The sequence below is a fragment of the Mustela nivalis genome (genome assembly GCF_964662115.1).
Source record: "Mustela nivalis genome assembly, chromosome: 9".
Taxonomy (NCBI): domain Eukaryota; kingdom Metazoa; phylum Chordata; class Mammalia; order Carnivora; family Mustelidae; genus Mustela; species Mustela nivalis.
In genome coordinates, this window is record NC_139028.1 from 77,250,459 (window position 1) to 77,275,869 (window position 25,411).

The 25,411-nt window shown below is 33.1% G+C and overlaps 1 protein-coding gene across 23 annotated transcripts in view; it reads right to left on the reverse strand.

Annotated features, from left to right (window-relative positions):
- SOX6 (SRY-box transcription factor 6) overlaps window positions 1-25,411 on the reverse strand; it is a 686,491-nt gene that overhangs the window by 248,802 nt on the left and 412,278 nt on the right. For all 23 annotated transcript variants that reach the window (XM_082747252.1, XM_082747265.1, XM_082747253.1 and 20 more), the window contains one exon: window positions 11,544-11,633. In XM_082747252.1, the coding sequence (XP_082603378.1) occupies window positions 11,544-11,633 (90 nt within the window). The remainder of the gene's footprint in view (window positions 1-11,543; window positions 11,634-25,411) is intronic.

Here is a 25,411-nt window from a genome sequence, read left to right on the forward strand (position 1 = left end):
AAATCAACCTGTCTCATACTTTTTATTTGCTACTTCATAGTCAACCTCTGTTAACAGTTTATTAAATATCCTTCCAGCAATTTTCTGCATATATATAATTTTCCACACAAACTGGAACATATAAATACTCTCTTCAGTTTTACTCTGTCACTCTTTATAGTTCCAGAGATGTTCCCCTTATTAGGACAACCAGTAATTCAGATAATATGGAGATGCTATGCTAAAAGTCTCTGAATCGGTGACCCCATTTCTCCCACAACAATGCGGAATCAGTCAAACTTAAATTTATGTCCTGTAAAGTGTTTTTCCTTGACAGTCAGCTTTGCTTATCTCTTTATTGAGATAAGAAGATGCTACTAAAAATGGGACTAAATTCACCACTCAAAATGTTGTGAAATCAGCATTCCAAGTTATAGAAGAAATTTCTTTCAATTTGCCCCAATACATTTCACTTCCAGATCCCTACTGTTCTTCCGTTACCCTGTTATTTCGTATTCTTCTATGAGCCGTCCTCCAGTCTGCAGGTGTGTACTAAGGTCTGTATATATGGATGGATGTTGAAGGCTATTTTCCATTCTGGGTTTGTACTCTAATACTAAAATAAAAATCATTTGTATTCAATGAAATATGAGCTACTTTGATACAGAAAGTTACACCATAAGCCAAAGTCTAACACACATCATTAAAGCTTCAGTATGTTTTCACTAATTCCACACAGGAGGATTACAGATGTCCTGCTAGCTACCATTTCCTGGTAAGCAATCTGAATGGCTTCCAGGAAATTGCTAATGACCTCCATTTTACTTAAAATCTAGGCTGCAATTAGTAATAGTTTTGCTCTTCCATGCTGGTTATAATGCTTATTTTCATCACAGCAATCAGGAAGAAAAAAGTGAAATGTCTTGTTTTTGAATTATATCAAAATGTATTCTCTTTTATTTTGGTATGTCACCAAATAGACTAATACATATTTAATGTAATCATAATTGTGTAAGAATACTTGGGATATTCTTTACTTCTAACCAATTTTGTCTCCTTTCCCACTCTAGGCTGTAGCTATTGCTAAAATTAGCATTTTAAAATGGAATCCATAGAAATATTTTGTAATTGTTGACTATGTTTACATGTAACATTTTATAAAACTGAAATTTTTAAAACTAGATATGATTTTGAAGTAAAGTTCTATGTTTTTACTTACAGTAACTGCTAAAAAAGTTTCATATTTTTATTCAATGAATTTAAGACATGATTATGTGGTCAATGTAATAGTAACAAAGAACAACTTCATCCAGTGTTGTATTTATAGCCAGAATTTGTTACTAAACTTCAGCATTTTCTTTTATGTAAACATTGATTTCACTAATTAGATCCAACTGATCTTCTCCCCAACATATCGATTTCTTTTAATCCCAACAGTTAACAGTGATTCTACTGTATCACAATGCTTTAGACTTTAATCATATAGTAGTAATTTTAACCAGTAGCTTTTGTTTGAATTTTAATTAAGAAGACCTTGCGTCTCCAAACCCAAGTGGCAAGAGGTTTTAATTGCTTGTATGCATATCACACAGACTTCAAAAGAAGAAAAAGATGTTTATGACAGAGTACAAAGGAAAACTTTGAAATATTTACATTGATGCAAAGTAATATAATTTTAAAAACTATGGATATTCCTGTTAAAATGCATATGTATCTGTAAAATAGCTGTGATATGCATTTATTGTTAGTGAAAGGAGTTCATAGGTTCACAAATAATAACTCACTATTGATTAAAACACAACCAAAAGTCTATGTGAAATGGGCTAATCATGCTATTCTGAGGGAATATTAAGTTTTCACCTTAGTAATTGACTATGTGATTGAAAATGGTAACTTTTCTTTTGTGGATATTGGAGTCCCTACATGGAAAATAAGAGGTTTAGTTACATAATATGTAAAGCTTCTTCAGTCCTAATCTTTTCAGATGCTATGTTTCTAAATGTTACTCTGATGTTCTATAATTACAAAGATTTATTCAGAAAATAGTGACACTCTACCACATTATTTCATACAAACAGGAAAGTGAAGAAAATTACTTGTGCTCCCAGTCCCTTTCACACGCTGGCCTCAGAGCAATACAGCATTTGTCTTAGAAATAACAATTTAAAATTTTCAAAATACATGAAATCTAAACATCAATACATTACTGTTTCAACTCTTTTACCTATGAGGCAGCGAGAATCACTAGGTATGTGAACTTTGCTGACTTTATTGAAGTTGAAAAGTGGCAGATGATTTCCCTCTAACACTTCCAGATTTTTTTAAGTTCCCTCAGATGAAGAAATTGCTGTAAGTTTATAAATGGAAATTCAAGAAAAATTCATTTATAAATGAATATGTAAAGTTACAGTCATAGTTGTACTGTAATATGTAAAGTGTACAGTCATAGCTCTTGGCAAACCACTTTAGTCCTTCTGTGATTGCCTATAACCAAAACCACAAGTAACTATGAATTACTATTCCTAAAAAACAGAGTTTTCTGTAGAAAGGACAATGTATGGAATGACTACAGAGTACTTAGAAATGGTTTAGGCCCTTACTAGAAAAATGAGCAAACTAGGAAAGACAATTGGCATTTAAGATAGTAATTTGGGATGCAGAACACTGATTCTATGGGAATGCTGTTAGATCCAGTCTGACCCTTTGGTGATAACAGCACTACTTAAGTTACTTCAAGAATAACCTATACTATTTAATCTTCAAAGACCTCTCATGCACTGGGGGGAACAAAAATGACTTTTGTGTTCCTGTGCTCTCTTCCAGAGATTTACATTTTCAATCAAAACTAAAAACGAAAACAGGCTTTCATTGGCACACAGTAGCAATAGTATAATAAATTCACACTTTTAACTCAGTATTTGTGCCAAGCACAACTATAATATGCTTGTACTATTTGATGCAGCACTGTTTCTAATTTTACTTCTCTTGGTACCGACCTTAATGAAGTAATAGGGAGTAATGCTTAAAACCTTGAATAGTAATGTATGGCAGGAACATTTGGGCTCTAGAACAAACCTCTTAGACATACTAGTTGAATAACTATAATAAGCAATTGTTTCTCAATAGCGGCTTTGAAAAACATTGGGACTCATTTGTAGAACTTTCCATTTAAAAGCATTTTTCTATAAAAAATAAAAAATTTTAAAAAAATAAAATAAAAATAAAAGCCTTTTTCTAATCAACTTTCTTCCTATCAGAAAGAGACTGGCACTTTTCTAAGCTGCAGTAGAGTATACCTACAAGCACATCTACCTTTATTCCTAAATGTAAATATTGCAATAATTAATCATAAGTGACCAAGGAAGGAAAACATTATTTTCCTTATTTGGTTCATATCACATAATTATTTTTTTGTCTCTCATATCATCTGTATGTTTGACAAACACAAGCACAAACAGTTTGTGCTAACTCAAACAACCAGCAATACTGTCTCTCTGGCACACTGCCCAGTGAGGCGACTTCACACCAGGGAGATGCCAGCCACAGCATAGAGGGGCATGTGTGCAAAACAGGGAGGCTGGCTAAGATCTCTTCCATAAAGCACAGAAGATCAGGCTTGTCCATGGAGGCAGAGGCTGATTCCCTAATGCTCTAGATTTCATTTGGTATGTCACCATTGCATTTAGAAATGTTGTATAAGCATAACTATCCTGGCATCTTCACTTGGCGGAGCAACTCAAACACACATACAAATGGGTTGTGGATCCTATCAGTAATTCTGTCTTACCTTCTGTCTTTCTACCGTATGACTCTCCCCTCTCTCGCTTTCACATTCAGATCAAGATAAATACTTTTATAGAGAGCAACTGTATTACCTATACCCCTTCCTGCTTTGTGATACTGCTTCACTTACATAAAAAAGAATATCAGGGGAGCTGTATTAGTTGTTATATTGTGGGAGGGGGAGAAGAGCCCAAAGAATATCTTTCTCTTTTCTCCACTGCAGAACTATAAGATTCTGGGGAGTCTGAGAATTATGCTGCATTACATTAAACAGAGATTTTAGAGGCAGGACTTAGAACCTGTCTCTACAACTCTTTAGTGACCTCACACAAGCCACTTAATTTCACTCAGTCTCATTTTATTCATATATAAAATCAATACAATAATATTCTCAATAGATTCTTATAATGAGGATCAAATAAAATAATTAACTGCTTTAGTACTTTGTTTCCTTTATAAACAATAAAGCAACTTACAAAAGTTCGTATTATATTACCTCTTGACAGAAAATAGTATTTTAAATATCAGTCTTATAATTAAGAAAATACAATAAACACTGATATTACTGTTGAAAAAACCTTAGGAGGTCATGAAGATAATATTCCACCAGGGTGGAAATACCCTCTAATATCCTCTACATTTCCATTTAAAAATTTCCACAGCCAAATCTCCAGATGTTGTGCTATCAATTCACCCATCATTCAACAAATATTTCTTAAACACCTGGTGTATTTGAGGTACTCTCTTAATTCAGTCCAACTGTATCCCATCAGATAGCTACTAAGTGTTCTTAAATTCTTTTGTAAATTGAGAATAATTTCCCTATTTCCTTAACCCCCTGAAACCCAAAACAAATCATAACTCTTCTATTCAACAAAGCTTCAACCAACCAACTTATACTAGGCCAAACTTCCCTAGATCTCTAATTGCTAGTCATATTAAATGTTCAAGACTGTTTATCATTTCAGCAACTTTTGATAAATCCAGATTTGAAAACAGATCTCTTAAAAATATGGCACCCCAATTAGAACATGATACTTCAGACACAACTAGACCAAGGCAAAAATCTAATCATTTTATATTTCATTTAAGCTTTTAATAATAAAGTTGTCTAGCAATACTTGTAATGACATTAACCTCGTTGGAACATTGCTTTGAGATTACTGCTATTAAAATGTATGCCATTTATAGTACTCTAGCCTAAATTAATGCTGCTACTGGAAAGGAGGCTACTTATGCAAATATGGTGGTGGGTTAGGGATGGGATTTTCTTTTAAAAAATATTAGACAAGACCCGGATACAGATCTATTGAAAATCTATGATCAAGTGTTCCTCTAACTTTAGCAATATTCCAGCTCTTATTGAAAGGTTTCAGAAATACTACTTTGCTTCGTTTATACAATAAGATTTTAATTTGAAAGCCATTTTTAAAAAATGTTTTATTTTTTAAAATAAAGCCTGGGTGGCTCAGTGGGTTAAAGCCTCTACCTTTGGCTCAGGTCATGATCCCAGGGTCCTGGGATCAAGCCCCACGTCCGGCTCTCTGCTCAGCCTGCTCCCACCACCGCCAGTCTCTCTGCCTACTTGTGATCTCTGTCTGTCAAATAAATAAATAAAATCTTTAAAAAAAAAAAGAATACACTTATAAAAAATATTTTATTTATTTGAGAGAAAGAGAGTGCACGAGTATAGGGAGAAGCAGGGAAAGAGGGACAAGAAACTCCATGTTAAGAGCAGAGTCCAATGTGGGGCTTGATCTTACAACCCCTAGATCATGACCTGAATGGAAATCAAGAGTCAGACACTCAACCAACTGAGGCACCTAGATGCTCCAGTAGGTTTTTTAAAAAGTAGACTCTAAAGAGATTTTTTTTTTGAGATTTTATTTATTTATTTGACAGAGAGAAATCACAAGTAGGCAGAGAGGCAAGAGAGAGAGGGAAGCAGGCTCCCCACCGAGCAGAGAGCCTGATGGGATCTCTATCCCAGGATCCTGAGATCATGACCCGAGCTGAAGGCAGTGGCTTAACCCAATGAGCCACCCAGGTGCCCCTCTAAAGAGATTTTTAACATATTGTTTCCAAATATGTGGTAATATAAAGCTCACTGGGTTTAAGATTCATTTTTTATTTCTTATTTATTTTTATTTTTTAAAGATTTTATTTATCTGATAGAGAGATCACAAGCAAGGGGAGCAGCAGAGGGAGAGGGAGAAGCAGGTTCCCTGCTGAGCAGAGAGCCCAACTCAGGGCTCTATCCCAGGACCCTGGGATCATGACCTGAGCCAAAGACAGATGGTTAACCGACTGACCAAACAAGTGCCCCTAAAATTCAGTTTTTAATGCTGCTCTTAACGATTCTACTGCCAACACTTTAATTCTTCCTCAGGCACCTAACATAGAATTTTTCAATGATAGTAATAGAAACTATGTTTCCTCCCTTCCCCAGCTTCATTTCACTCTTGAATACAAAAGATGTATATGTAAATATAAGATCAGATAGAAAATAATATAAATATTTACTATTTGGAAAATAATGACTATGAGAATCCAAAAAGCTCAAATTTATGGGAAGTATAAAACTATTTCTACAAATATACTCATGGCTAACAGTACCTTTATTATAAAAAGAAACAATGTTTAAAATGAAGTATTCAATTTAGGAATTTAGAGGATATCAGAAAAAAAAGAAAAAGTGTAAGGAAAATAAGAAAAGATGAGATAATATAGGTAAAAGTAAAATGAAGTAATTGGCATTCTGTAAAGCAATATAATTGAGAAATTAATCTCAAAATGGATACTTACTGGGGTGTTGGGAGGAGAGATAAATAGAAAAACTGCTGCAAATAAAATTGCGGGACAAAAGGGACAGAACACAAATATGCAAAGTTTAAAACAGAATACATAACAGTAAATAAAAAACTTAAAATAAGAGATCTTGTACTTTAAAATCAATATTAATACATTTGAAAATCTCAGTGAAACATACAATTTTCTAGGAAATGGTTTTCCTAGAAAAACTGACTTAAAGGGAAATAGAAAATGTAAAAGGAAAAAAAATCATTACCAAAGAAAACTCTAGGCCTAGATGTTTTATGAGGATATTCTTTTAGGATTTCAAGGAATAAGTAATTCTCATGCTATCTTTTCAATACTTTACATAGCCTAGGAAAGGAAGGAAAGCTTTCCATTTCAACCATGAACTCTGGTAATAAAAATTAACAAAGATAGGACAAATAAAGAAAAACACAAACTACTCTCATTTATGATTACAGATGCAAAAATAACAACTGCAATATGAGCAAATAAAATTAGTCGGTACATTAAAATAAGACTACACCATGACTAATCAGGGTTTATTTCTTCAGTAAATTTGGAAAACAAAAACCAATAAGATATGCCATAAAATAAAATGCAATTTCTCGTGGAAACTCCTAATAAACTACGACTAGAATGTTTTTTAATAATTTTTAATAATTAATAATAAAGAATGTCTTAAATGTCTTAATACTTAGTGGTGAAATGTTAAAAACAATTCCATAAATTAAAAATTGCACAAAATACCTGCTATCATGTGTATTACTTAATAGCATTCTTAATATTCTAGGTTTGTGTAATATGAGAAGATATGAAAAAATGTGCATATAACTGCCAAAAAAGAGAAAACATATCAGCTGAAGTATGACTAGAGCTAATAAGTTCAATAAAGAGGAAAGTTATAAAATGAACCAGTGAAATTCATGAGCATCCCTCAATACAATAAGAAAAAGAAAATAGAATGAAAATATTTCATTCATAAGAGCAAGCAAAAATACTAAATATTATAGCAAAAACATCAAAAGAAACATGCAGAATCTATATTTAGAAAATATGTCATTGTTTAGGGACAAAAAGAATAAATGATTTTGAATTAAAAGATTCAATACTATAAAGATGTCAGTTCATCCTATAGTTTCATATAAGTATAATATAACCTTTCAAAAAATTGTTTTAGGATTTTAATTGACAATTAAATTAAAATAATCCTAAAATAAGCCTTAGAGAAGTATGCAAACACCTTAAAGAAAATTATGAATGTAGTCTTATAATATTTACTTTTCGAAGACACTATAAAGCTACAGTGATTAATACAGCACAATACTAATAAAAGTTTAGATACATCCATAGTCTAGAAGCTAAAACTGAGAAATGGTTTCAAATACTCAATCAGTATGATAAAAGATGTTTTTTTCATGTCAGAAGAGGTAAGATGGTTGTGTAATAAATAACACAGAGATACTTGGTTAATGGCCTAAGGAAAAAATTAAGTTGTATTTCTGTTGAAATTATACATCAATTGTATTCAAGAGGAATTAAAGAGTTAAATGAATAAAAATATAGTCAAAGAATTGAAACAAAATATTAGCAGAGTGGAGGAAGCCTTTCTAAACAAACCCCCAACATAAAAGAACATTAAAAAGGAGGGAACAATTTGACAACAAAAACCATAAAGTAAAAGAAAATGATAAAATGTAACATATACAATGGGTAAAGGTTAATACCATTAAAATAAACAGTGAGAGCCTTACAAAAACACAAGACCTAGACAAATCCTTTAAAGGAAAAATGGACAAACAACATAAATAAGCAATTCACAAAGGAAGAGACATTTAATACAAATAAATTTATGTCAAATGCTTCATTCTCTATAAGAACCAAAGAAATTCAAATTAAATCAGCAGTACTGTATCCTTTTCCCCTACCAAAACTGGCAAGAAGTTTTTAAAGTAATAGTACTTATTGTTGAGGGCAACAGAACACTTGCAGATACTAAGAGCAGCACACCATGCCCTTTCTGTTGGGCAGTTTGGCAGTATGAATCCAGACTTTTAAAAAAAGAACCCATGCTTTGACCCAGGAATCTCACTTTTTAGGAATATATTCTAAGAAAATAACCACTAATTAATATCAAAAATTATTAAAAAGTTATCCATATTCAACTTTTTCTTTATAATGACAAATAATAAAAAACTAATCCAATGTTGAATAAGAGACTTGGTTAAGCTATGAGAACTTCACTTTATGCAATATTTCTGTAAATAAAAATTGCATTTTAGATGACTTAAATAACAATGATAGAAATTCACAATATATCATTAAGTGGGAAGAATAGCTCATAAAAGGATAGTAAAAGGATGATTCTAACTTTAAGGAAAAAAGATTTGGGCGCCTGGGTGGCTCAGTGGGTTAAAGCCTCTGCCTTGGGCTCAGGTCATGATCTCAGGGTCCTGGGATCGAGTCCCGCATCGGGCTCTCTGCTCAGCGGGAAGCCTGCTTCCTCCTCTCTCTGCCTGCCTCTCTGCCTACTTGTGATCTGTCTCTGTCAAAGAAATAAATAAAATTAAAAAAAAATTTTTTTAAAGATTTAACAAGTACTTGTATTAATTAAAATGGAAAGGACATGCAACATGACATAGAATTAATTAACTAATTAATTATTTTTATTTTGTATTTCTATATTTTTACACTAAATATGTAAAAAGGGAATTTGCTATAAATTCATTTACAACAAATTTTGTAATGAGGGAAAAATAAGAGGTATTCAAAATGCACAGTGCTTAAGGCATAAAATCCTGATAAGCCACAATAATATGTATGGGGGATAGTATTTAAATCAGTTTAAAATTTCAGAATAATTATAACTAATTTAGGTGGATAATAACTAGCTAGCCTGATCTCACCTGGACTAAAAATGCATGTTGAGTTTTAGCAGTGGTTGAATCAAGCTATCTGAACACAATTTAAACTTAATTTTATTTCAGTTCTCATTATATTATTGGTATGTTTTCTGTATAACACTTATGGTGACAAAATATTAGTTTGCAAAAAGAAACAATTATGTAAAGTAAATAACAATGAAAAATTTAGTAAGAATCATACCTCCTATGCTTATAAAACTGAGAGCAGCTCACAAGTGAAAAATTCATATATCACATAAAGAATCCAGAAAAAGAGTTAAAGAATTTGAAAAGCCTAATTTTGTATGTGTTTTTGCTTTCAAGATTTACACATTTTTTCCCCAAGATTAAGACATTTTGACCACCTCAGGCTAGTATAGTTTTCACGTTATAAATTCATATTCAGAATGAAAAAGAAAGAAAGATGGAAAGGGGTCAAGAGGGAGGAGATAACCCAAAGCATAAAAATTTGATGCTGAATCATAACATAATAAAATGTTAGCTTCCACATGACTAAGAAAAAGCAAGACCCCCATCATTCATGCTGGCAAAAGCTTGCCTTTGCATAAACCATTTCTGTTCTCACTGTTGTAAAACCCATGACTTCAGAAAGGATAGAAAACCCAGAATGACATGCAAAGTAGCACACAGCATGTTATTGCAGCTGGATGGAGAATATGTCTCTAATGACTTTCTTTCTACACATCAGTTGTAAGTTAAGGTTTTTTTCCCCCCAAAATATCAAATGGCCTTTATGAGTGAGTATAGTACAGAAGCAGTAAAATTTAAAATAATACCCAATTTCCACTTAATTTTAATACTGTATTAGTTAATAGAACGAGTTACTAATTATTTCCTGGGAAAGCGATGGCTACCTTTTGTCTTCACTTCAATTGAACACAACATGCCTAAACACTAGACAATTTTCTGTAACAAATTAAAAATACCATTTTCACCAGATAGCTATTGCCAGATGTTTATCTTAAATGAGACATTATCCATGACCAATAGGAAGATTCACCTGAAGTTGTGTTTGACAACTTCACAAAACTAATGCAAATTCCCAAATTGTTAGTGCAAATCAGAGTGATGACTGTAAGAGATACCTTACAGAATTAAATAATGACCATGGATTCTACTTATGATACCAAAACTTATACTGTCCTTCTTCTCCACAAAAGCATCAGCAAGAGAGATTTAGGGAAGAAGAAGCACTTTCTGACTGATAGGGAAACTTAATTTTTAATGGTTCTTAACATGTTTCAAAATAATAGTATTAATCACACATCTTCAGAACTAAAGATGCTCATCCTCAGCAGGGTCAGAGGTCATGAAAAGTTAAATCCTGTGAAATCTGGGTGAGATTAATCAACCTATGATCCTATGGGTATCTTAATAAAAACAGCAACCACAATTTAACCTCCTGAGTGTTTTCTAAGTGCCAGAAACTGTTCTCAAAGTTTTACTGTATTAATCCTCTTAATGAGTCTATGAGGTAGAAACTCTTACTCTCCCATTTTGGATACAAGGAATTAGAGACATAGAAAAGTTCAGTGACTTGCCCAAAGTCACTCAGCTGCTAAGTGACAGAGCCAGGACTTAAAAACGGTAGCCAAGCTTCAAAATCCACTCGTAAGTCATTACGTACAACACATTCTATAAACTCTTTTTTATAGGTGCTACCCTTGACCATTTTTGACCAGAAGAAATTCAAATTAATGATATAGATTCATAAATTAAGCCATTATTATGATTTCAAGAGGAAAGACTAAAATTATCTTTAACTTAATTTGTCCTTCATCTTTTGACATTTGTTTCTTTTTCATACCTTTCTGTTAAATAAATTAATGAAATAATTTATCTAATAATTTATATGTTTATAGACTAAAAAAGAGAAGGCAAGAATTTCATTCTGTAAACATTATGGGAATAAAAGTTCAAGGACACACTATACATTTACCCTCTCATATATAAACAGATATTAAAGGGAAGAATTTAATTAGGGTACAGAGAGCAGTAAGCATCTTCTCCACACTGATAAGTTTGATATTTCATATATTGTACCTTTAATTTCTCCAAGAAGTTCACTGGTATTTAGTCTTTCCATTTTTTCCTTCCAATCTTTTGAAAGTAGTTTTTCCATGCAGGAGGAATCTATTAGAGCAAAAAAGTAAGGATTAAATATATTACATATGTATTTTTTAGGTATTAAAATATTACAAATCCAAAAAGCCAGTTTATGGAGAAATTCTCTCATTTTAAAATGATCAAAGTTACTTTTCATTGTTCTTTTAACCCTAGGATACAGAAAATTATATTATTTTATCCATCACAAAATACCACAACTGAATTTATTTTTACCAGAATATTATTTGAACTATTCCCAGGAAAAAAGATAATCTTAATAAGTTTGACTTGGTATTATAAATATAATTCTATTAATATTCAGCAGCACTTATCATTTTTTAGACTGATAGGACAGAAAAGGGGTTTTTTTCTATGATAGGTTTAAGTTTAAATGTTAGTCCTTTCAATCCAGGTGATTTTTTTTTTTAAAGTCTAAGCAAAATTAATGTTCTCTTCAAAGAAGAATGACAAATCTTTAAGGGAGAAGAAACCAATCAAAGTGTAACCACTTCGTCCTTAAAAAAAGAAATAAAATATGGCAATTTTTGTAAAATACCTATTTAGAGAAAAATTCAAAGAAAATAAAGTCAAAATGTTCTCTGTCCCTCAGTAATAAAAACTACTAAAACTTTTCTCTTATATAGAAAGGGATATATATTCTTATAAAGGAATACTCAGTTAAACACTACTTTTCCTATTGCATATCTAAATAACATACTAGACTATAGGGAGTGATTATAGTTGTTTCTATAAAGATTCATAAAGGTTACAGAAATCTAAATTTTAGAATGTCCTAATAATCAGCAAAACTTTCTCAATGATTTTTTTTTGTATCTATTCAGATGGGTATGCAACTAGAGCTACCGCTTACAACTGTATATATATATATATATATATATATATATATATATATATATATATATTTTTTTTTTTTTAAGCTTCAAATCTTAACAAATAGGCCATGTTTCCAAAAGGGAATGCAGATTTAAATACTAAATCCTCTGTGAAAAGCACACTTGTATTTAACTTTAACATTCCAAGTGTCAAAATTCTGATAACTTCTTTTTAAAATTATATTTAAAATAGTTACTCCAATTCCAAATGCCTTTCCTCTCCCATATCAGTGCCTATCTCTTTAGCATTTTCCCTTTCATTTTTTTTTTCCAACTTCTAAATCTCCTTGAATTTTTTAGAATGACAGTAAGGTCAAGATGGATCCAAAGGGTTTTAGAAACTAGATAAGCTTTCAAAAAAGACAGTGAGCCCTGGTAAGAAATGAGAACACCGTTGCATCATTAGAAAGTATTGGTGAAAACAATTAACATTTGTCCATGACATGATCAATCAATCAAGGAATGGATGGAATCCAGATCAGTGTGCCATGAAATGGCTGATGAAGAACACCAACCATTCCAGCTCGCTATCACAGAAGCTAAAATTCTTTCTAAATAGAAGTCAGCTTGGTTCTATTAAGTGAAATCTCACTGCCCATTCCCTTCCCTCTTCCCTTTATCTTTCCCTCCTCCTTTTATTCTATTTTTTCCTATTTTTTTAGGCTTCAACAAGTTCTCTACTACCATGATTAAAAATTGGATACTGAGTGACCTTCCAAAAGGAACTATGTGCATATACATATGTCAATTTGCATTTAATTTCCAAAATGTTCTCTTGCTTTTATTTCAAATTCAAAAATAAGGTATGTACTTTGTTTTATACACATTTTGTTTTCATGCTAAAGTAATAGAAATGAAAATACTAAATTTGGGAATTAAAAAATAAATCCTCAAAGCCATGCCTAACAGATTAGTTTTAAATTTCTGAGAGAAATCAATGGAACATCAAATCATGGATAAGAATAATCAACAAAATGTCTTCAAGTTCCTATCCTACAATCAGTTCTGTTAGTGCTTTTTCTTTTTTAACCCTTTCATACACGTTGTAACATTGCACTAAACTGATAATCAATTATATAAATGCTAAAGCATAATTTGTTTGGTTCAAATTTGAGTTGAGAGTATATATTATAATAGTAAAAGACAAAAGCCCAATTTACTAGTAATGATCACAAATTCAGAGCAAGTTCATAAACTAGGATTAGATACACACTAAATGTAAAACAGGCTAAAATATGTCTCTCATTTCTATAAATAGACCTGAAATCTTTCAGAGCTCCAGGAAAAGAATGCTGAAGCTTCATGGGAGAAAAATAGAACTGTATGGACAACAGGAACACACACTTCAAACATAAATCAGACCATGTGTACACAGCTTCACATAAAAGCTACTCATTAATAAAATGGTTAATAACATCAAAGCATTTCACATTCCTATTAAAAAATTAATCCTCAACATAATGCTGAGTTAATCTAGTTAATATGAGTTCCCATTTCGGTAGAAGAAACTGAGGGGGAAAAAAATAAAGCAGGCTTTCCATGTTTATATTTATAACTCATGAAAATATTTAATAACAGTCACTGATTGCTTTTCACTACAGGACAAAAGAAGTCACTGCATATAGCTTTATCAATTTAACCTCAATTCTAAGAGATTCCAGGAAGATTCAAAACTCAGGAAGTCTCTTGAAAAACCCCCCTCTTTCTCACCTGATTATCTGACTGCCGAACCTCAAAGGGCATGCCACAATTAGTTTTAGCATGCCCCATACCATAATGTAAAAGCAAGTAAGATGAGGGGGGAAAGATCAGAAGATACAGAGTAGTAACAAATACCACACAGGTGAAGGGCACTACTGCTACCCCTGAGGCATTTCTGACTTGGAGTGAGGAAATATATAATAAAGTTGTAAATGATTATGTTTTAAAATTTCCCACTCAACACAATATCCAGGTAAGGGTTTAAATTAAAAGGATTCATCCTTTATGTGGCACATCCTTCAACTACCTTAATAGGACACTAGCTTTACGGAGGTAATTGATCAGATCAGACTTAACGCCATTCTGATCACGCACAAAGGCTAAAACCAAAGAGGTGAGAATAAGTCAAGAAGTCCAGTTTGTATTATGTACACGGGAAGAGTAAGACCACACAGACTGGCTTTAACTCAGTAGTCATGGAGGATTCCAAATGCAATGAAGGGACCTAATATCACCTAGATATTCTTGGACTATTTTATACAGAAAAATATGTTCTAAGCAACTGACTTGAGAACAGCTAATATACTTAGACAGTAGTTCTACAGTTCTCAAAACATGAAATAATACATAGCATATTTTACTATCTGAGTTTGATTACTCAAATTTTAGTATTTTGACTGAATTGCTTTCAGCTAAAAAATAGGAAAGATACTACATACTTTTTGGAAATTATGAGAAAGAACCACAACATTACAAGATTTAAAAAAAGGTCACCATGAAATGTACACATTAAAAAGAATGTAAACCATAATATTTCAGCATAAAGGGGGAAAATGCCAAAATTAACCCGACTTACTTTGAAAGGATTAGTGCCCATAAACTAATACATATTCAGTGAAATGCAGGATTTTATTACATTTATCTTGGGTAATTTTTGTAAATAATGTGATTAAAACAAAATTCAAAAATCAAGAGGTGCACTATAATTCTTGCTTATAATTTAATCAAGGACATAAAAGGCTTTGACATGTTAAAATTCATTCTCAGTCACAGTTTTTTGTTTTTCTCTTTTCCTTTGCACTTTAAGTTTTTCGAGAAACTTCTTCTAAAGAAAAAAGTAAAAATACTATTCAGAAATAATTTTTAATAAATACCCTGCATAATGGATTGCAAAGTAACATTTCTGCGTCCTAAGTATCAAGGTTTCAGGCCAGGTGAGTCAAGAATGCTTTATTGTGCTAACAATTAACTTCATCATACAAGAGAAATTTGAAGTGAGAGTATGTGAAATATTTATTTCCTAACCTGTGTGATAGTATTTTAGGAATAATTTTAAATTATTCTTAGTTAAACAAAGCCACAGCAATATTAACTCCTATTCCGCACAAAGTGAAAGTATTTAAAACGTGCCAAAGAGAATAAATAAATAAATCACTGATTGCTAAAACTACAGCATAGGGGAAGAGGAAAGAATAATGGGAAAAAATTTTAGGGCACAGGTTCTTTAAAACAATTAACCTGTGAGTAAACACTATTCCTTCTGCCTCAATGTGATGAAGTTATAAATTCTGAAACACTAGAAACATGACATGAAAAATATCTTTAAAATATTTCAGTGAGAAAAAACAATGACTGCTACCACAGTATGTAGATTTCTTCTTGCTTTTAATCTTTTAAGAGAATATTAAATCAATTCCTTTTATTTTTACAATAGAATCATAGATCTCAAATGCAATAAATTTTTTATGTGTTCAAGAACAATGGTAAATTATCAAAAGTACCTTTGGCCTTGGTTTACTACTAGTTCAGACTATATACATGTATTTATACTCCAGCTGATCATCCATCCCACATTTTTCATTAGGAAACAGAGATGCACATGCCAGTTACTGTACATTTTTCCACAGTGACAAGTGCTCCACAATACAGTGGGATAAAATTGGAGCTTGGAGAGCTTGAAGAGCACTCTTAAATTTTAATTAAAACCCTCCAAGCTCACTAAAAATAATTAGACACCAAAATGTGCCAGTTTTATTTTGAAGTCACTATAACGTACAAAGCACACTCCCTGACGAATGCTCGTGCTGTCCTTCTCTCTCCCCCTCTCTCCAATGAAACAACTGATTTTCCAAATACGAACAAGGGGGTATAAATAGAGGCTGTTTCCAGGCCTGCTCTTCATGCTGGGAAGCTGACAGAGAAGAGAGCAGAATGGGAGTTTCAGACTGCACCAAATGAACCTAGAATAACTTGCCTTCGCAGAGTTCGAATCACTGACAAACTCTAGATAAAATCCAGTCTGCAAGAAACACGAGTTGTATCACTGATCTTTTTTGATCCAAGAGCCAAACCTTTAACCTCTTAAATGTTTTTGCTATCTTAAAATATCTCATACAATGCTATATTCCATCCTATTTTTAGCCAAGCAGCGAGAGAAAGCATGCCTTTCCCATACAGCAGGGCAGTGATATAAACATCAACACAGATGCTTTGCCAGGAAGAGCTGGACTTCTCAAGCACTTGATCATTAAGGAATGCACCAACTGTTTTGGATAATCTCGTGCCAGCTCCCCTTTTGCTCCACACTCCCCTCTGGGAGTGGCCAATCTTGTCCTGGTCCTAATTTTTCATTTTACTCCTCCATAGCACCCCCCATCCCCGAAAATATGAGAAATGGCATTTATGCCTAGCAATGAAAAAGCAGGCTCACTTCCCCAAACAGACCAAAACTTTAAAACAATTAACCCTCCCCTCTTCTTTCAGATAAATTACTAAGTATAAAATGCAATCTGTTTCCTTTGTTTATTCAATATGAACAATTTGTAAATGACTCAAGGATAAAATTCAGAAAATGTTGTGCTAAATTAGAACCATTATAAACATGCTAATGACTCAATGCTTGAGTAAAACATGCATGATCGGTGTGAAGAAATAGATTTAGTTCCTGTGAAATTTTGTTGTGCTGCCTTAAAATGATTTGGTCATTAAATCAGATATTTTTCCTTCCAGGAAAAAATGTTAATTCCACAACCACTTTACTAGATAATATACTGTGAGTGTGCATGTACGTGTGTGTCAATGGGAGCTTTGGAAATGTCATTAGAACTGTTAGATGCAAGATTTTGGCATATTCATAAGGGAGAAAAAGATCCACACTTGAAACCTGGCAGAAATACACATGCAGACATCATTGCATTAGGTGTAATATTCTTTCTTTGCACCATTTTTGTCTACCAAAATCTTTGATAATTTTTTATGGGAATCCTTTAAAATTGGCACTTAACAGACATTCATGGAAATCACGTTGTTCTAAGCAGGAAAGAGATTTATCTTTCATTTGCTTTCCAAGGCTGCTTAGCACCTAAACAGTATCAGAGGGATCACTCAAAAGCAAATTTCTCTCCCATGCCATCAAAGTATAACTACAACCAATGCCAAGAGAGATAGAGGGGAACACCCAGCAGGCTATTCAGAGGCTCATAGCCTACCGCTGTCAATGAAAGAGACTTCAACGGTCATTAAGACCAACACCCTCATTTCAGAAACAAGAGAACAGAGTCAAGATAAGGAAGTCATTTGCCTTACCCAAGGTCAAGCAGTTGGTGACAGAGCCTGGACTCCAGTTCTGTGCTACTTTTACTGAAATGACTATTTAAATCATATTTGAACATCAATATTATAGTCTCTATACCACAGCAGCAACTGTAGAAAGGGAATAATTACATCTATTCTTGTTTCCGACACAGAGTGAAGCACTCCAGTTCCTCAGAGAGGGGCACTACAAAGTCCAGGTACTGCCGTGAAAAGTCAGTAGTGTTCAACAGCCAGTTCTCCATACAAACTCCGTTATTCTGGTCTTCCTCTTCCTTCATATTTCCTTTTCCTTAATACCTTATCTTGTTTTGAACTAAGAGCTTTCCTTTTCTGAACATCATCCACTAAGGAATAGTTCAGAGGCTGCTTAAAAATACTATTGAACTTAAAAAGAAATCCCTTCCAAATTAGGTTTTATCTTCATATGGAAGTAAATGTGCAGCCAGAGACCTTGGTTTTTCACAGAAACTCATTGCCCATGACACCTTCAAATTTACCACAATGTTAACAAGCAAAAATGTTCTATAAGTAACCACAGCTGGGGGCGCCTGGGTGGCTCAGTGGGTTGAGCCGCTGCCTTCGGCTCAGGTCATGATCTCAGGGTCCTGGGATTGAGTCCCGCATCGGGCTCTCTGCTCAGCGGGGAGCCTGCTTCCCTCTCTCTCTCTGCCTGCCTCTCCGACTACTTGTGATTTCTCTCTGTCAAATAAATAAAATCTTTAAAAAAAAAAAAAGAAAGAAAGAAACCACGGCTATCCAGGGACTCCTGAGTGGCTCAGTGGGTTAAAGCCTCTGCCTTTGGCTCAGGTCATGGTCTCAGGGTCCTGGGATCGAGGTCCGCACTGGGTTCTCTGCTCGGCGGGGAGCCTGCTTCCTCCTCTCTCTCTGCCTGCCTCTCTGCCTACTTGTAATCTCTGTCTGTCAAATAAACAAATAAAATCTTAAAAAAAAAAAAAAAAGAAAAGAAAAGAAACCACGGCTGTCCATCTTCATAAAATTATTACTCATCATGACCTCCTCTCATGACCTTCCCTATATTTTGTGGCTCCGTTGCCAAAAGCTAAGGTAATCAAACCATAGAACATAGGACACTGTTCTTGGGTTCTATAAATGTTTCATTTTTACATTTTTCAATACTTAACTGCTTTTTAGAAACTATTTTAGACTGTGAAAACAATAACTTTGGTGTCCTATATCCCTTCTTTAGGTTTCTTTGGGGAAATATTTCTGAATACCACTATCATCCTGATGGAGTTACCAGTCACAGAGCTCTACCGCCAGCTTCCTACTGCTACTGCTAGCCACACAGACAGTAATTTTCTCCGCTGGAACTATGTGGAAAGGCTCTCTTAAAACTTGGGTTGGAAACTATAAGCATGTGGACCTGACTTGTCATGCCCATCTTCTCTGGCACATGGAAAGAGCCTGTATGAAATAAGAGTGAATGAAGCCAAAAATATGAAGAAAAACAGACAGGAGAGAAGAGAAAATAAACAAAATCTTCACATCCTTACATATATACATGCAACATATGTTAAAATCTTTACATCTACATATGCTAAGTATGTTAGCATACTTACATCTAAAAAAAGCAAAGCCAAACAAATTTTTTTAAAGATTTATTTATTTATTTGAGGTGGTAAGGGCTGAGGGGAGAGAGAGAGAATCTCAAGCATATTCCTCCACTGAGCACAGAGCCTGATGTGGGGCTTGATTTCACCACCAGGAAATCATGACTTGAGCTGATATCAAGATTTGGATGCTTTGGGGCACGTGGGTGGCTCAATGGGTTAAAGCCTCTGCCTTCAGCTCAGGTCATGATCCCAGGATCCTGAGATCGAGCCCCACATCAGGCTCTCTGCTCAGTGGGGAGCCTGCTTCCTCCTCTCTCTGTGCCTGCCTTTCTGCCTACTTGTAATCTCTGTCTGTCAAACAAATAAATAAATAAACAAATAAATAAAATCGATCTTAAAAAAAAAAAAAAGATTTGGATGCTTCATCAACTGAGCCACCCAGGCACCCCAGCCCTGGTTATGGAGCCAAAGTCCCAAAACCCACAGTCACACCAGTTGCAGACCCAGGAGGCTTGACAGTGTAAGTTCTAGTCGAAGTGCAAAGGCCTGAGACCCAGGAGAACCAGTGGTGTAGTTCCAGTCCAAAAAAAGAGCTGCTCCTGATCTTCTTGGTAATGTAAGCCAATAGAGTCCTATTTATTGCTTAAGCTAGTATGAGTTGGGTTTCTGCCCTTTGCAGCTTAAAAAAATAAATCTAAACAATATTAAAACTATAATAAAAACTGCCATACCTACTCAAATCTTTTATATTCCAAATGGTAACACACTGGAAACTACCAAAACCAACATGTTAACTTTTACTACCAGGTTAAAACATTTATTATGCCAATCTTGAAATAAACCTCTGCTTTATTGAAAGATATGTAGCAACTTTAAAGTAATCTGTTGTAGGGGTACTAGGGTGACTCAGTCGGTTAAGCATCTAACTCTTGGTTTTGGCACAAGTCATGATCTCAGGGTTGTGAGATCGAGCCCTTTGTCAGGCTCTGTGCTCAGCAGGCAGTCTGCTCAAGGATTTTCTCTCTTCCCATCTAGCCTTCCTCCACCTCTCTAAATTAATTAATTAATTAATTAAACTGTTATAGGATTGTTATTTACAATTTAGCTATCTAAATTAAGATTTTCTGAACATGGTGCAACCAAAAGAAAATATAGCAGAAATAAAGTGGAAGATGGTGTAAAACAAAAAACAAAACCCAAATCCAAACTAACAAACAAAAAACTCCCATTTAAAATCAGCAAGCCCCTTGGGGTGCCTGGGTGGCTCAGTGGGTTAAACCTCTTCCTTTGGCTCAGGTCATGATCTCAGGGTCCTGGGATTGAGCCCTGCATTGGGCTCTCTGCTCTGCAGGAAGCCTGAGTCCCCCACCCTCTGCCTGCCTCTCTTCCTACTTGTGATCTCTGTCTGTCAAATAAATAAATAAAATCTTTAAAAATAAAATAAAATCAGCAAGCCCCAATCTCAGTTTTGTGTTCATCAAAACAACTTCACTGTTCTGGTTAATTGACTTTTTATTTAGTGTTATAATGAAATTACAAAATAAGGGTTTTTTTCTGATGAAATAGCCTTTCTTGTCTGTTTTCTTTTTTTTTTTTTGTCTGTTTTATTTCTACATAGACAATTCATAAATATAAATTTAACATAAGGTTATACTTCTTAAATTGGTTTTAAGAACCTCCATAATCTAGGACTAGTGATTCACCGCCTATTATTCTTCCTGCATGAAGCTTTTCATTCTGTTCAAATGAGGGCACTAAATATATATCACTCTTTTGTACAAAACATGTGTTTTTTCACTTTACCTTTGCACATGACGTCCTTCTGATCTGAATGTCTCCCCAGTTCTTGATGCTTTCTAAAACCCTTCCTATTTTGTAGGGCCTACATTATTAAATACCACCTCCTCAATTATACCTTGGAAATTCACATCCTCCAAAAAACAAAATAAACTTGTTGAACATATATTATCTGTCAGGCACTGTGCTTTTTATATTCTCTTCATGGATCAACTCGTTACCTCTGACCTTCACAACTCTTTTCTACATTTATCACTGCTGTTACTTAACAATTTTACCACCATATGATTAAGTATACAATCAAGTTCCTACTGCATTACTCTAACTAAATACTAAGTTCCTTGATGGTCAAGAACTGTTTCCAATACTACTTTGCATTCTTCCATAATATTTAATCCAGAGCTCTGCATATAGTAAGTACAAAAATAAATTCCCTAATATACTAAAAAAAATTACTTTTTTGTGTATGTCAAGCAACTACAGAACAACTTTGCTTTTTAAAATTAATCATACTGATGTATAATTTAATATATACATGTAATAAAGGCACTCATTTTAAATGTAAATTCTATGAATTTTGCCTAATTATACATTCATGTATCTGTCACCCCAAAGAAGATAATAGTTATCTTGTGCTCTCTTTCAATGATCCATAATCCTAGCCCTGGGCAACCACTGAACTGATTTCTATTACTACAGAATAGTTTTGCCTACTCTTGAATTTCATAAAAGACTATGAAAGAATACAGTAGGAACTTTTTTGAATACAAATTAAGATTTTTGAAATTCAATCATGTTGCAACATGGGTAAGCAATTTGGTCCTTTTTGTTAATGGGTAGATTTCCATTGTATACACACAAAACTTGTTTATCTATTTATCTGTTATGGACATGCAGATTTTCCCCACTTTTGAACTATTAGAAATAAGGCTAATAGAAAAACTCATTCATAATCTTTTTATTAATATGTCTCTTTTTTCCCTCTATAATGGAATTTCTTCTAAAAGTACGGCTGTTCTGTGCCTGAATTTATTTTTTTAAGATTTTATTTATGTATTTAATTTAGAGAGAGAGAGTGAGCAGGGGGACAAGCAGCTGCTGAGGGAGAAGGAAGAGGGAAGAATCTCAAGCAGACTCTGCACTGAACACTGGGCCCATTGCGGGGCTAAATCTCCAACCAGGAGATCATGACCTGAACCAAAAGCACAAGTCAGAGGCTTACCAATGGGGCCACCCAAAGTGCCCCTGTGACTGACTCTATAAGAAACTGTCAAAAAGTTTTCCAAAGTGGTTGCATCATTTTATACTTCTAACAACAAAGTATGAGATTTCTAGTTGCTTCATTTTCTCATTAACACTTCCTAGGATGTTAATGGTAGTCATTCTGGCTTTGCCTTAATGAATTTTAAGAGTAATTTATATATTTAAACGTATTTTATAAACTACACATTTATATGTTATATATACACGTATTTATATTACATATTATATACACATAGTTAAGAATTATCTATTTAAATATTTTGTCAGTTATATGTATTGTAAATATTTTTACCTGGTCTGCAGTATGCCTTTTTATTTTCACAAGGTGTATTTTAAAGAGCAATAGTCATTTACTTTGATGTTACCCAATTACCAAGTTTTTCTTTATGAGCAGTGTTTTCTTGGTACTATCTAAAGAATCTTTACCTCCACTGAGATCACAAACTTATTTTTCTGTGTTTTCTTCTAAAGCTTTATGTTTTAGCTTTATATTTAGATCTATAATCCACTTTGACTTATTCTGTGTGTATAGGTCTATTTCTAGATTCTAGATTCTTTGTTCTGTTTTATTGATCTGTTCATTAACCTTATACCATACCAAACTGTTTTGATTATTATGGCTTTATGGTAAGTCTTGAAATGACATAGTATAAGTCCTCCAAATTGTTCTTCTATTTGACTTTATTATTATTTTTTTTTTTTTTGGCTCTCTTAGGTTCTTTGCATTTCCATATAAATTTTAGAATTTTAGAATCAGGTTGCCTGTCCAAAAAAGATCTTGGATTTTTACTATACTTATCTTGAATCAATTTTAATCCTGTATCATCTTTAATATACTTAGGGGCACCTAGGTGGCTTAGTCAGTTGAATATCTAACTATTGATTTCATCTCAGGTCATGATTTCAGGGTCCTGGGATAAAGCCCCATAGGGTTGGGCTCTACTCAGTGGACAGTCGCTTGAGATTCTCTTTCTCCCTGTCCCTGCCCATCCTCCCTGCCTCCCTGTCTCTCTCTCTTTATAAAATACATAAGTAATCTTTAAAAAATAATATCTTCAAAATTATGAAATTTTCCTTAAAGTTCTGTTTTAGCTTCATCCCACATATTTTGGTAGGTTTTGCTCTCATTATCATTCAGTTTAATATATTTTATAATTTTCCTTGTTCTTTCTTCTTTGGTATATGACTTATTTAGACGTATGTGGTTTAATTGCCAAATATTCAGGAATTTCTAAAATTTCTTTTTGTTATATATTTTCAATTTACTCCCACTGTGGTCAGAGAATATACTTTACATAATTTCAATCTCTTTATATTTATCGTGATGTGGTTTATGGACCAACATAGATTTTATCTTGTGAGATGCTCCATATTCATTTGAAAAGAGTAATTATTTTGCAGTATTTTTAGTATAATGCTCTATCAATGTCAATTAGCCTAAGTTGATTGATAGGGTTGTTCAGGTCTTTGGATTTTTGTTTATTTGTTTTTCCCTTCAAATTATAAAAGATGATTACTGAAATCTCCAACAATTGCATTGTTACATCTCTTTTTTTTTTCCTTTCAGTTCTGTCAACTTTTGCTCCATGTATTTTGAACCTCTTCATATTTAGGAATTTTATAACTCCTTTATGAATTGACTTTTTAAGCATTATAAATATATATTTATATACATAAATATATATAAAGAATAAATATTATTCTTTATCTCTGGAGTATTTCTTTTTCTGAAGTCTACCTTTATATTATTATAGCCATTTCAGTTTTATTATCACCAGTATTTGTATAGTGTATTTTTGCTCACCCTTCTACTTTTAACCTATCTACATCTTTATATTTACTGTATTTCTCATAGCCAGTGTATTAGTTAAATCATTTTAGCTATGATCTGACAATCTCTACCTTATAAAATTACTAAAGTCTATTTACATTTAATGTAATTATTAATAGAGGTTAAGTCTATCATCTTGCTTTGTTTTCTATATTTTTACCTATATTTTTTTCCTTTTGTCCCCTTTCCCTGACTTATAATTGATTTATTTTTTTAGAATTTCATTTATCTTCTCTATTGACTTATTACCTATACCTTTGTTTCATTATTTAATAGCTAATCAAAGATTTTCAATATATGGGGCACCTGGCTGGCTTAGTCAGTAGAGCAGGTAACTCTTGATCTTGGAGTTGTAAGTTCAAGCCCCAGATTGGGTGTGGAGGTTTGCAAAAAAATTTCAATATATACCCTATTGCAACAATCTATGAACAAATTATACACTACTTCAAATATAATGTAAGAAAGTTAAAACTGCTCCCCATCTTTTGTGTTATTGTTGTGATACATATTATTTTATTATAAACTCCATAACACATAGTTATTGTTTTTGCTATAAGGTCAATTATACCTAAATTAATTACTAGAATTACAAATTTCTTTTATCTTTGCCTTCAGATATACCATTTCTACTACTCCTCTTTTCTTTTAAAATCTGAATTTCCATTTTCCTTCAGGCTGACAAAATTGCTTTAGATTTTTCTGTGGTGAAAATCTACTGGCAATGAATTTCCTGAACTTTTGTTTGTCTGAAATACCTTTATTTCATCTAAAATTTTAAAGAATATTTTTGTTAAATAATGTTTATGTTAATGTTAATGTTAAATAATATTTTTGTGAAATAATATTTTATTAAATAATGAATTCTAGGTTAAAAATGTTTTTTTCTTCCTTTAGGACTCCTAAAGATGTAGTTGAAATATTTCTACCTTGTATTTTTTCTGATGTGAAGTCAGGGATAATCTCTTGGTACTGCTATAAACAATGTGTTTATGGTGACTTTTAAGATTCTCTTTTGTTAGCTTTCAGCAATTTGATTTTGGTGTGCTTTGATATACATTTTTCTTTCTCTTTGTCCTCAAATCTGAACTTCTATATTTTTTGACAAAATTTGGAATTTTTTCAGCCATTATTTCTTCAAATACACACACACAC